General features: G+C 41.4%; 1 protein-coding gene across 1 annotated transcript in view; it reads right to left on the bottom strand.

Annotated features, from left to right (window-relative positions):
* csmd2 (CUB and Sushi multiple domains 2) overlaps positions 1–13,178 on the bottom strand; it is a 2,056,060-nt gene that overhangs the window by 295,078 nt on the left and 1,747,804 nt on the right. Inside the window, exon 33 of the mRNA XM_068011193.1 lies at positions 187–282. Within this exon, the coding sequence (XP_067867294.1) occupies positions 187–282 (96 nt within the window). The remainder of the gene's footprint in view (positions 1–186; positions 283–13,178) is intronic.

Raw genomic sequence — 13,178 nt, 5'->3', positions numbered from 1 at the left:
AAGGACATGATTTTTGATAAATCCACTGACTAACAGTCTTGCAGAACTTTCCAGCACTGTTGATCCTTGTGAAAATATCATTTTGATTTTCAAAAACAAAGATAATTGGATCACAGCAACTACGCTTTAAATCAAGAAGTTCAATTATTGAACAAGATGCTTCAGTGATTGGGTCACAAAACCTACCTTGATAGACAAAGTGAAATCCTTTAGCTGTTGCATGACTCTTGGCACTGAACTTCATTAGAACTTGATTGGAGGTGGCCAGCGGCAAAGATTCCCCTGCGATAAAAGAGGAAAGAATTTGAAAAGTACAAAGATCAACACAGTGGGGGTTATTTTTGAAACACAAGCAAGTGACACAAACCAGCAAGGAGCATTCAATGAACTGAAAGACGTTCTACTTCCCTGCAGTTTCAACCATTTAAAAAAAAAATTCGCTTGGGGAATAGATAAAGGCCATTTGAAAAATAAAATCTTATTCGTAAGTGGCCTGCAAATTTCACTCACACATATATATATATATATATATATATAAATATGGTGATTTTTTTGTATAATATTGTACTGATAAAGCTCAGACATTATTCCATTCTTTATTTCCAACTCCTGGTTCAACCAAAGCAATCAAGGCATACAGATGGAAAACCTTAATAGATGCCTGCAAGCTAAATGCACACCATTTCTCACCAGGGATCCTTTCTGCTTCCCAGCAGAAGTTTTGAACATTCACATACAATTAGGGATTTACCCGGTTGTTTAGACTTTTGAAAGTTACAACTGCCAACTGCTGGTTAAAACTGTCTCAAAGAAACAGAGTTTGGCATTCAGAAGACATAGAATTCTTCATTGTTCTTCCTTGATTGATGTAAGGACAGGACTTTACTGGTACCATGTAAAAGTCTTCCAGTAATCCTACAGGGTGCAACATTTCTGCAATGATAACGTTTTGTTCATGATATGTTATCATCGGCTATAACTTGCCATGACGGCTTTACTGGTCTTAAGGCAATTAAATTCATAAAATGAAAAAGTCAAAGCTGGTTTCTGATGTGTATCATTTTCATCTTGCATTTACAACTCTCTCATTCATTATCTTTCTCCCACTCACTGTCAATAGCTTGCTTGATGCAGGCAATTTCTTTTTGAAAGCAATACTGGCAGCTTGGAAATCCAATCTGTTGACATTTTCCATCACTCAATTGACTTTGATTGCTTAATTTACAAACAAAGTTAAAACTATACCTAATCTTTGGCATTCTAAGAAAGGGAGAAAATGCTAGGGTCAAAATAAAATCAGCAGACCTGACTGTTAAACAGCTACTGTGAAATCAGATACAGTAATATTGACTACCCATTGGACAGGACCACCTCCCTTGATCTTTTCATTTTACTCACTTGATTTTGGGGATTGTCCAGCAATGCAATTGACCTTTATTCTAATGGGAGAACTTATTTAAATTTTATTAATCATTTGAGGGACAACTCTTTTTTGCGAATGTACTGGGAATTTGCATTCATCAAGATGAAGGTTGACATTGCTATGGAATTAAAAGTTTTTCCACATTTTATACCAAATCCAGCATCTGATACTCCCAGCCCAAGAGCAGGGTAAAGGCTTAGAGAGACAGTAATGTTGTGGTTTTAACGATTAGGAAGTTTCAAAATGATAGACAAGTGTTTTTATTATTGCCTAAGAAAATGAAAATAATGCCAACCACTAACCAATGTGTCATCTCATCTTCCTTTCACTTGGAAAGTCAACTTTTTCATTGGCTTTTTATGTCAGTATCAACGAATGAGATTATTTGAAAGGTGGGACTGGAGTCTGTCACCACATTAGTTGAGGGCTGAATTAAAATTAAACAAATTGCACTTTCCCTCCTTGTTTGTTGTGCACAAATTTGAGGCTGAAAAAAAATTAAAATAAGCAGCTTATATCCTTGAAAAGACCTTGCTGGGACAGACCCAGCTGGTGTCTTCCAAGAAGATTTATTTTCCAAAATACTGGCTGTAACTACTATTTGAGACTAAAGGATTCCATGGTATAAATGCATCGATTGGCTTTATTTTGACAATTCTGGTCACTGTCTTTGTAGAATTCCTATGGTTTGAAATTAAACTAATATGTGGGGTTGGAATAATGATGTGTTGAATAAAATATCACATACAGATTCACAATCAGAATTATGCTGGGCTCCGAAATGCCAATACATGCACCAAATCAGATAATCAAAATGCTCTGGGAAAAGTAGGACGGGCTCATGGAGAATAAATCTCATGCCTTCAGTGCCCACATCACTATTTAGTTATTTCTAAATCACTACTGCTGCAAACAGTGCTTCTGTGTATTGCAACAAAAGTGATGGAATTTTGGATGTCCCTGAAGCTTAGTTTCACGTGCACAAGAAGTGTGACAATACAAAACTTATGAACGGAATCTGAAGAGTTATAAAACTGACTTTATCTTTTCAAAAATGGACTTTCTTTTAAAAAGTGAACAATGCTCCAAAATGGCTACCGAAGAAAAAAAGGCTTGGCCTTTTTATATTCAAATTGTCTGAAAGGGATAAAGGAAAATCTTCAAAGCTAAGAGGTGTCAATTGCACCCATCCTAAAATATTCCAAAATTGAATGTCTTCTACTGAAAAAAATGTGTAATGTAGCCACATCCTGGGCTTTTGTGTGATCACCATGGGGAAGAGACCAGAGCATCTCCTACCAGGTGGTGAGAAGTAACACAGCTTTACCTTAAAAAGCAGCCAAGAGAGGGACACCCGGGGAAGAAAAGCAGCATCCAGAAGCTTGTTTCCAGCAAACCAGAAGGCATGTGCCATGCTCTAGAATTCTGTATCTACACTATTACAGCAGTGAACTAGAAGTAATCCACCAACTTCAACTGAACTTTCAACCAAGAGAGAAATCCACAATCACCTCAGGTGTGAACCAATGAGAACTTGATTTCCAAGAGAATTCAACAGGTTTACTGTGACCTCCCCCGAAATCTACCCCCCACTTGTAATTGCTTACCCCTTTTTTCCTCTATATCTATCTTTTTGTGTGTGTGTGTGTGTGTGCGTGCGAACGCACGCAAATGAATGCGTGAGTGGATGCGGTTGCAACAATTTCGACGTAAGGTGTATTAATCAATAAACTATTCATTTTCTGTTTTAAATCTACAAGAAAATCTGTCGTTGTCTGTTTATTTGACAAAAAAGACCCAAAGGGGTTAAACCATAGAACCATAGAAAAGTTACGGCACAGAAAGAGGCCATTGAACCCATCGTGTCTGCGCCGGCTGAAAAAACTAGCCGCCCAATCTAATCCCACCTTCCAGCACCCGGTCCATAGTCTTGCAGGTTACAGCACTTCAGGTGCAGGTCCAGGTACCTTTTAAATGAGTTGAGGGTTTCTGCCTCCATCACCAATCCAGACAGTGAATTCCAGACACCCACGACCCTCTGGGTGGATGTTTTCTCCCTCATATCCCCTCTAATCCTTCTACTAATCACCTTAAATCTGTGCCCCCTGGTAATTGACCTCCCCGCCAGGGGAAACAGGTCCTTCCTGTCTACTCTATCAAGGTTCCTCATAATTCTGTACACTTCAATTAAGTCACCCCTCAGCCTCCTCTGTTCTAAGGAAAACAACCCTAGCCTATCTAATCTTTCCTCATAGCTGCAATTTTCAAGCACTGGCAACATTCTTGTAAATCTCCTCTGTATTCTCTCCAGAGCAATTATATCCTTCCTGTTATGTGGGGACCAGAACTGTACGCAATACTCCAGCTGTGGCCGAACCAGCATTTTATACAGTTCCAGCATTACATCTGTGCTTTTGTATTCTATACCTCGGCCGATAAAGGAAAGTATTCCATATACCTAACAAAATCTAGACCTTAATAATATAATGCACTTGCTGCTATCAGGTGAGAGTTGAAAAGTGGGTACCACCCAAATCTCACCACATGGCTGTAACATTAGGTTATGGCAAGTTCGTGTCTCACTGTACTGTGCTTAACTGCTTATTTTCACATGCCTCTACAGCTTTTTTCAGGGGGTTGGCTTTTTGGGATTGTGTCAGCCTATGTGAAGCTGTCGGTCAGTTTTTGCTAGTGTTCTCGGTTAGTATCTGTCTGGAGAGTGATTGATGTATTCAGTTGAGCCAGATTGCCTCACTTAGATGTTTGCAGAATGAACCTGCTTGAAACTGACCTATTTATGTTGTTCTGATCACCGTGAAGATCACAAACCAAAAGAATCCAATCCACTGACCAACCCCAATTTAGAAAAAAATCGGACAAGATTTCACTTTTACAAATCTTACTTTAACACTCAAACCAAAACCAACATAAATTAAACATAAACTAATGGTTAAATCACAGTCAATATATTTATAGCTTAATTTCAGATGCAACGAAGATAGATTTCACGGAACTTCTGGGCAGTCCTTGCAGCAAAGATAGCACCAGTTACAGCCATAAAGTCCTTCAGATCTCTGAACTTTTCAGGTAGATCTCCAGATCCTATCTTCCAAGATGCAGACACAAATGTGATGCATTCTCTTTGATAGCGAGCATTGTAGTCTTCCCTCCAAAATTTCAGTCTTGTCACCTCTCGAATGACCTCAGCCCTACCCACAACAGTCTTAATGGCGTGGTGTCATTAGTAACTCTTTAAGACACTGAAAACATCTGTAGCAACTTGTATTTGCCAAGGGCCAGCTCCCAGAAAGCAGCAGCCAATCACAGCAGCTTGTCCTGTTTAAAAAACAGCTTGCTGCTTGCTTCAACTCTGCAGCCTGTAACCTGAGCTTGAACTGGCTCTGTTCACATCTTTGATCATATGACTCTGTGTCCTGTGTTTTTAACTGGTCTGAACCAGTTCTGTTTACCAGAACTCTGAAGCTTTCAGCTTCATTTTCCAGTAAAGGACTGACTCAGAAAAAAATACAATTTTGAATTCAAGGTCAGTGCACCTAGCAGTACATTCAACAGGCCAACTGTGCAAATAGCAGTCTGCACTTTCAAATTCCATCACAATGTATAGTGCTGAATTTGGTTCCAACATGTCACATAATTTGGGTAAGTGGATCATGAATTCATTTCCTGTACCTCAGCACACTGAGATTTTTTCTTGGAACATGGATTAAACTGAAGATCAGAAATCCTCAAGTCCATTGCTGGCTGTCAGGACTCAGCAGCTATCCATAATTTCAGTGGCACCGGTTACTCAAGGGCAGGACTTCCAAAGGTGACAAAATCTGGCCCCTTTAAGCAGAAAAGCTGTCAACAAAAGAAGGCACTGGATGGGCTTTCGAAACCTCAGGCCCACCCAGCCAACTGGAAAAAAACAGAAGGGAAATGTCAGGATTCAACCCTGCAGCATTTATCAGGGACTGAGTGACACAATCGACTATGCACACTGTCTCCTCTATCTGGGATAAGTTTGATTCAGGAGTAGACTGTTGGAATGAAGACTTCTGCTCTCTTAACAGTTCCAATGATCCTACATAAAGTGAGTTCTGGAGTTCTTAGCCCAGTTGCCCATGAATGTGGGTTCACAGCAGAAATCTATCCACTAATCAGCACTAAATAGAGACATAACTTAGTGAGGCTGTATGATGAACAAAATATATTCAGACTAGTACAGTAGAGATGTGGCATTGTGGCTAAGTTACAGCTAATCAGTGAGACAGGGTTAAGTGAGTTTTACTTTGAACCTCCCTATACCTGAGCTGTAAGTGCTTGAAAATAAAATAAGATACTAAAAAAAAAGCATCCCATTCTCCAGAACTGTTATCTCTCACCTAGATAACAACAACTTGCATTTATATAACACTTTTTACATAGTAAAACGTCACAAGACACTTCACACGAGCATTAGCAAACAAAAGTTGATATGAGCCACATCAGTAGCTATGAGGACAGATGACCAAAAGCTTGGTCAAAGAAGTAGGTTTTAAAGAAGTGTCTTAAAGGAGGAAACTGAAGTAAATAGGTGGAGAGGTTTAGGAAGGGAATTCCAGAGTTTAGGGCCTAAGCAGCAGAATTTTGAATGAGCTCAAGTTTATGAAGGGTGGAGGATGGGAGGCTGCCAACAGTGCATTGGAATAGTCTAGTCTATAGGTAATAAAGGCACGTTTGAGGGTTTCAGCAGCAATGAGCTGAGACAAGACAGGGGTGGAGTGAGGTGATGTAATGGAGATGATAGTAGGCTGTCTTGGTGATGGGCAGGATACTGCTGTGGGGCAACCTTAAGTAGGGACCACCTTAAGAATGGACAACCTTAAGAGCTGCAAGTGATGTTGTGTCACACATGAGCAGGCAGTCGATTCCGGCAGAGTAAGAGGTGTTTAGATCTAGCTCATGTAGTAACTATTTTATATATATATATATATATATATAAATGTTCCAGTTCAGTTCTAATAAAAGCCATGTTTTATTGGGATATTACTGGCAGTCCTATGAATCTTACAACACAGCATACACCAAAGGGACAAATAATATTATATGGTGGCAGTGGAGGGATATATTTTATCTGAAGATTCCCAAAAATCACATTATGGCAATGTTTGATCTTTCTTGAAGAGCACATCAAGTGAGAGAACAAAGAAATGCAGGCTACCCACCTGAGTGGCTGAAGATCTATCAGGAGAGCAGCTAGCAAGAGACTCCACAATACTGCAGTGAGCCAGGCTACAGACAGGACCCTGGGAGGTGTTGAAACTCTGAGTATGGCAAGCAATTTTCCAGGAGATCTGAGCTTTCACCTATCTAGCAGTGGGTGAAAACATTTTAAAAGCAATAGCTGAAGCCATTATTGTTTTAACTCTCGCCTAAAGCAAAAAGAGCGGGAAGGGCCCAAGAGAACCATGGGAGGTCCAGCATGAAGTGAAAGACTGGCTGTGGCAGCAGCCAGTACTGCCAGATAAAAATGGCTGCTTAGAAAAAAATCTCACTGTTTAAAAAAGGCAGTTCACAGTTTAAAAAAATGAACAGCTGCATCAACAAAGACCCTGTGTCTTTTATTTTTAAACAAGCTGTACAACAACAAAGGTTGCAGTCTCTATTACTCTTAAAAGGAGCATGTCTAAAAAAAGAATGTCTTAAAAGGGAAATGAACAGAAGTGTGCCTGTGAAAAATACTACCAGTAAAAGTCTTATATTTATTTTAAAAAGTAGGATCATTATGACAATGGCTTTCAAGTATCCAGTTATGGACTGGAAGGTGTCAGACAGAGCACCTACATTTAAACGATTCCAACAGCAAATGGAGCTGTGACTCCTGGACCAAGAAGTAAATGAATCAGAGAGACAAGCTACCAAAATTAAGCTTGCACTGGGCAAAGAGGGTTTGAAATGGTTCAATACCTCAGGATTGTCAGCTGAGGATCTGAAGGACCCTACCAAGATCTGGACATTCCTGGAAAAGCAACTGAAAGTAAAGCCAAATTTCCAAGTACATAGGCTTGAGCTTATGACCTACCGGCAATGGCAACATGAGTACATTGACCAGTTTGTTGCAAGGTGTCAAGACAAAGCTCAATATTGTGACTTTTCAGATATCGAATTGTCAGAATGGGTTATAGAGCTTGTAATCACGTCTACCCCACTAGAGGCCTTTGAAAAAGACCTTCTAGAAAGAAGAAAGGGCACACCATAGATACACTACTCAATCAAGGAAGGAAATTTGAAGCCATGATGGCTGGACGCCAACAGTTCCAAGTGTTGGGGGCAGATACAACAATAAGATGGTAACCAAGGCTCAGAAGTCTGCTAAGCCTTGTGGCAAATGTGGCCTGACTCTCCCAATTTGCATTTGTCTGGCGTGCCAGGACCTGTGCAAAGCTTGTGGCATGTGAGGACATTGGGCAAGACAGTGCAGAAGGTCAAGCTCAGACACGGCACACAAGAATGGTAGCAGATCACATGCTGAGAGAACTTCTGCAAGAAAGGATGGCAAACACAACAAAAGGTATGCCAACATAAAACAAAAGCCCAAGCAAATACTTCAGGTCAGCAGCGACACAGATTGCCAGGAGGCTATGGACAAAGAGTGCTCACATGCAAACAGCAATAAGCATTTCAGATAGTCAATTTGGATTGACATGTCAATGCTATTGCGTAATCTGAGGCATTCGCCACGATTATATGTCCACAGAAGAGTGGCAAGCATAAACTCAGGGTAAAAATTGACATCGGAGCAAGTGAAAATATTCTGCCCATCCATATAATGAAGGACATGTATTTAAAAAAATGGAAATCTATGGTGCAACCCACCACAGTTAGGCTGACTGCCTACAATGGTTCTCCAATGAAGTGCACTGTAACGATAACCTTGTAGTGCAGTTATGGGAGCTCCAAATGGCTGCCACAAGTATTTTAGATTGTAGACACAACTGGACCAGCTGTTGCAGGACTTCTGGTATGCCGAGGTCTATGAATTGTCACAATACATGAAGTCAGTAACGCACCGAAGATGGCGAAAAATATCCAAGTTGAATCTATCAGGTCTATCCATGTAAAGAATGACACAAGGGACTGATTTTACGAGCCCCTTGACATCCGGGGTCGTGGCAAGGGAGCTCATAAAATTCTTCAGGGAGAGGCCCACCTCGACCCCTGACAGCGAGAAGGTCCCGCCAGATATTAGCGGCGGCAGCGAGGCCTCGTGCAGTCCCCCCGCCACTTAGTGGCGGGGCCTTCATTTAAATATTGAAATTAACACCAATGAAATTTAAATGAACTTACCTGCCAACGGCGACCATCCCACGCCAATTTTACAACCAACCAGCCCCGAATCACGAGCAGTTGGAGTTCAGAGGCGAGACACTGGCGGGGAGGGGGGAGGAATAAAATTATCAGGGCGGGTGGGAGGGAGAGCGGGGTAAACACTCTTTATTAGCATGTGGATGGTGGGAAGGGGTTAAAGGTCAAACATAAGAAGGTTGAGGGGGAAGTTCGGGTCGGGAATAAGTTTTCAGAATAAAGGGGAATGAAAAGACCATTGGGAGGTTGGGAAAGGGCCTCCATTTTCTATTTATTTACTAAAAACAAATGAAGTGTAATATGATTTTAAAAATATAAAATTTTTGCGAAGGGCTTGAAACTCTATAAAAATGGCGCTGGCGCCAGTGCCTGTGTGATGACGCTGGACACCATTGCCGGGGAAGCGGCGGCCACCCCGATGATGTCATTGGCGGTAGCTGCTCCACCCCCTCAATTTAAATTGTAAATTGAGTAATATCGTGGGGGCTGTGCAGCGGCACATCCGTATCGGAAGGCCGCCACTTTCACAGCGTGCCACCGCAGAGTGCGGCGCGCTGATAAAATTCATCCCAAGGGCTAGGACTCTTGGCACGAAGAGGCAATATGACTGGGAGTCTCTCCTCTGACTTCAGTTCGTTGCAGCAAATATCTGGAGGCCTGAGGGATTGCCGGTGATTTTTTCATCATTTTTCTAAGCTTTCCAAACGTGAGAAGAGGTTCATGATAACTAGATTGGGATGAACAAGGAAACTAGGAAACTTCCTCTATGTTTTGGAGAATGTTAATTTTGCTTACCTGTTTGTTTAATAATGTATAGTTAGTTCGAACCACAACATCACTGTATATTGCACATATGTTTTTATCTTTGGAAAAAAGGGTGATGTGTGGGACAACCTTAAGAAGGCACCACCTTAACAGCTGCAAATGAAGATACCAGAGGAAGTGATGTTGTGTCACACATGACCAGGCAGTTGTGGGTGGAGCCCAGCAGAGTAAGAGATGTTTAGATCGAGCTCGTACAGCAACTATTTGTATATATACACCCCAGTTCAGTTATAATAAAACCCACATTTTATTGGGATATTACTTGTCGTCCTGTGAGTCTTAAAACAGAGCACACACCAAAGGGACAAGTAATATTACAGATATGTGGCTGGAAGGTCACCAAGTTTGCGAATGGTCTAGTTCAGCCTAAGACAGTTGCCATGGAGAGGGATGGAATGGAGTTTCTGGAGAGGACTGAAGATAATGGCTTTGTTTTCCCAGTATTTAACAGGAGGAAATTTCTGCTTGAGTACTGGATGTCAGACGATCTGACAATTTACAGACAGTGGATGGTTAAGATTGCCAATATCATCAATTTTAAAACCGATTTGAACGTAACTGTATATGACTCACCCAGGCACCTTGTAAGGGTCAGTGTGAATTCTTTATTTGACAGTATTCGTGTATGATTATTTGCTTGACCATTCAGATCTGAAGTGGATATAATTAAATCTCCAATTTCAGATTAAAGGTAAGACTGCCTGGAATCAGTTTAAGGTGTTAGTAGGGTATTGTTTGGCTAAGAGGAGCAATGATTCAGCTAGCAACAGAAAAAGGCAATGTGCAACGAACAGGAAACAAGGTCACGATTAACTGGGTGTAAGAAGAGCATCCTGCTCTGCAGACCGTGTGTATGCAGTGCAGATTGAGAACGTAAAGGGAGGTCAGCGTCAGGAACTTATAACACATATTTAAAATAGAACTCCTTATCAAAATACTAGCTCACAATGGAGTTAGGGTTTGATTCACGGATTTGTGAACTTAAGAAGAAGTGCATGTCCTGATAGAACCAATAACATCAGTTCCTTTTGGAATGCTCAAGTTCTTTTTCAATTTCTTCCATTATCTGCCTTCCAATGTGTTTCCTAATGCTCCCTTATATTGTATTTCTGTCTATATTAGCAATGTGGTCATTTTTTGTGCTACTAGTTGGATCTGGAACCACTGGGCTTCAACAAGATTTGCTTAAAAGCAGTTTTTCAAAAGTCACATAAGAACATAAGAAACAGGAACAGGAGTAGACCATATGACCCCTTCAAGCCTGCTCCACAATTCAATACGTTCATGGCTGATCTTCTGCCTCAACTCCACTTTCCTGCTCGCTCCCCATACCCCTTGATTCCCTGGGGAGCAAAATTCTATCTCAGCCTTAAATATACACAACAATGCAGAATCCACAACTCTCTGGGGTAGAGAATTCCAAAAGTTCACAACCCTCTGCGTGAAGAAATTCCTCCTCATTTGTGTTTTAAAGTCATAGAGTCGTACAGCATAGAAACAGGCCCTTCGGCCCATCACGTCCATGCCGACCAGAATGCTATCTATACTAATCCCACTTACCTGCATTAATTCCATATCGCTCTATGCCTTGCTCATTCAAGTACCTGTCCAGATGCCTCTTAAATATTGTTACAGTTCCTGCCTCCACCACCTCCTCTGGCAGCTCATTCCAGATACCCACTATTCTTTGTGTGAAAATTTTACCCCTTTCATCCCCTTTAAACCTCCTCCCTCTCACCTTAAATCTATGCCCTCTAGTTTTAGTCACCCCTACCATGGGAAACAGACTCTGGCTATGTACCCTATCTATGCCTCTCATAATCTTATATACCTCTATCATGTCCCCTCTCAGCCTCCTTCGCTCCAGGGAAAACAGACCCAGCCTATCCAAACTCTCTTTATACCTCAAGCCCTCCAAATGAGGCAACATCCTTGTGAATCTTTTCTGCACCCTCTCTAGCTTAATCACATCTTTCCTGTAGTGCGGCGACCAGAACTGTACACAGTACTCCAAATGCGGCCTGACCAACGTTATGTACAACTGTAACATGACGTCCCAACTCTTGTACTCAATGCCTTGGCCGATGAAGGCAAGCACCGCCTTCTTCACCATCCTGTCTACCTATGTTGCCACTTTCAGGGGACTATGTACTTGCACCCCAAGGTCTCTCTGCTCAACAACACTCCCCAGGGCCCTGCCATTCACTGTATATGTCCTGCCCTGGTTTAACTTCCCAAAATGCATCACTTTGCACTTGTCTGCGTTAAATTCCATTTGTCAATCCCTTGCCAACTTTCCCAGTTGATCTATATCCTGTTGTAACCTTAGACAACCTGCTTCACTGTCCACTATATCACCAATTTTGGTGTCATCTGCAAACTTACTAATCATGCCCCCTACATTCACATCCAAGTCATTAATATATATGACAAACAACAGAGGGCCCAGCACCGATCCCTGCAGCACACCACTGGTTACCGGCCTCCAATCTGAAAAACAACCCTCCACTACCACCCTCTGCCTCCTATCACCAAGCCAATTTTGTTTTAAATGATCTAGATCCTGAGACTGTGCCTTGTTTTCTAGATTGCCCAGCCAGGGGAAACTACAGAATCTACATGTCAAGCCAATTCATAATCTTGTATGTTTCAATGAGATTACCTGTCATTCTTCTAAACTCGTGAGTATAGGCCCGATTTGCACAGCCTCTCAACATTGGACAACCGTTTCATTCCAGGAACCAATCTAGTGAACCGTTACTGTACTGCCTCCAATGCAAGTATTTCCTTCCTTAGATGTGGAGACCAAAACTGCGCACAGTAGTCCAGGTGTGGTCTCACCAAAGCCCTATATAACTGTAGCAAGATTTTGTTATTCTTGTACTCTAATCCTCACACCCTTTGCCTTCTTAATTGCTTGCTGTACCTGCATGTCAACTTCCTGTGTTCCTTGTATGAGTACACCCAAGTCTCTCTAAACATCAATATTTACAAGTTTCATGCCTTTTAAAAAAAATTCTGCTTTTCTCTTCTTACTACCAAAGTGAATAACCTCTCAATTCCCCACATTATCCTCCATCTGTCACCTGTTGCCCACCACTTAATCTGTCTCCATCTCTTTGCAGCCTCCTCACAGGTTGCAATCCTACCTAGCTTTGTACCATTACATGACTATTTTGGCTACAGAACTTTTCCAATGTCAGATGAGGCTTGTATAAGCCCACAGTGTGTGCAATGTAGTCAGGTTGAGAATTCAGTCACCATGTGGTTATTAATGTTCATCATTGGCAAGATTTTGTCCCTGGAATAAACATATCTCACAAGATATGTGTACTATGATTCTGTCATTGGCCAGGTATCGAATTCAGTCCCGAGCACTCTCTGTAACACCTCAAAGTTGCTGCCAGTAACTGCACATACAGCAATGGTGTCAACTCAACCATCATCAGTTCCTTCTCTCCAGGCTCAGTAACTATTCTATACTGCATCTTCAAATCTATCACAGGCAATTCACTTTAATGACTCTAATCTTCCATTTTAGATGTGTTGATGACAAATATAATGTACCTTTGGAGGAAAACAC

Source organism: Heterodontus francisci, chromosome 31 (assembly GCF_036365525.1).
Source record: "Heterodontus francisci isolate sHetFra1 chromosome 31, sHetFra1.hap1, whole genome shotgun sequence".
NCBI lineage: Eukaryota > Metazoa > Chordata > Chondrichthyes > Heterodontiformes > Heterodontidae > Heterodontus > Heterodontus francisci.
The sequence above is the reverse complement of the archived record's forward strand: the minus strand, read 5'-3'. Positions and strand labels throughout refer to the sequence as shown.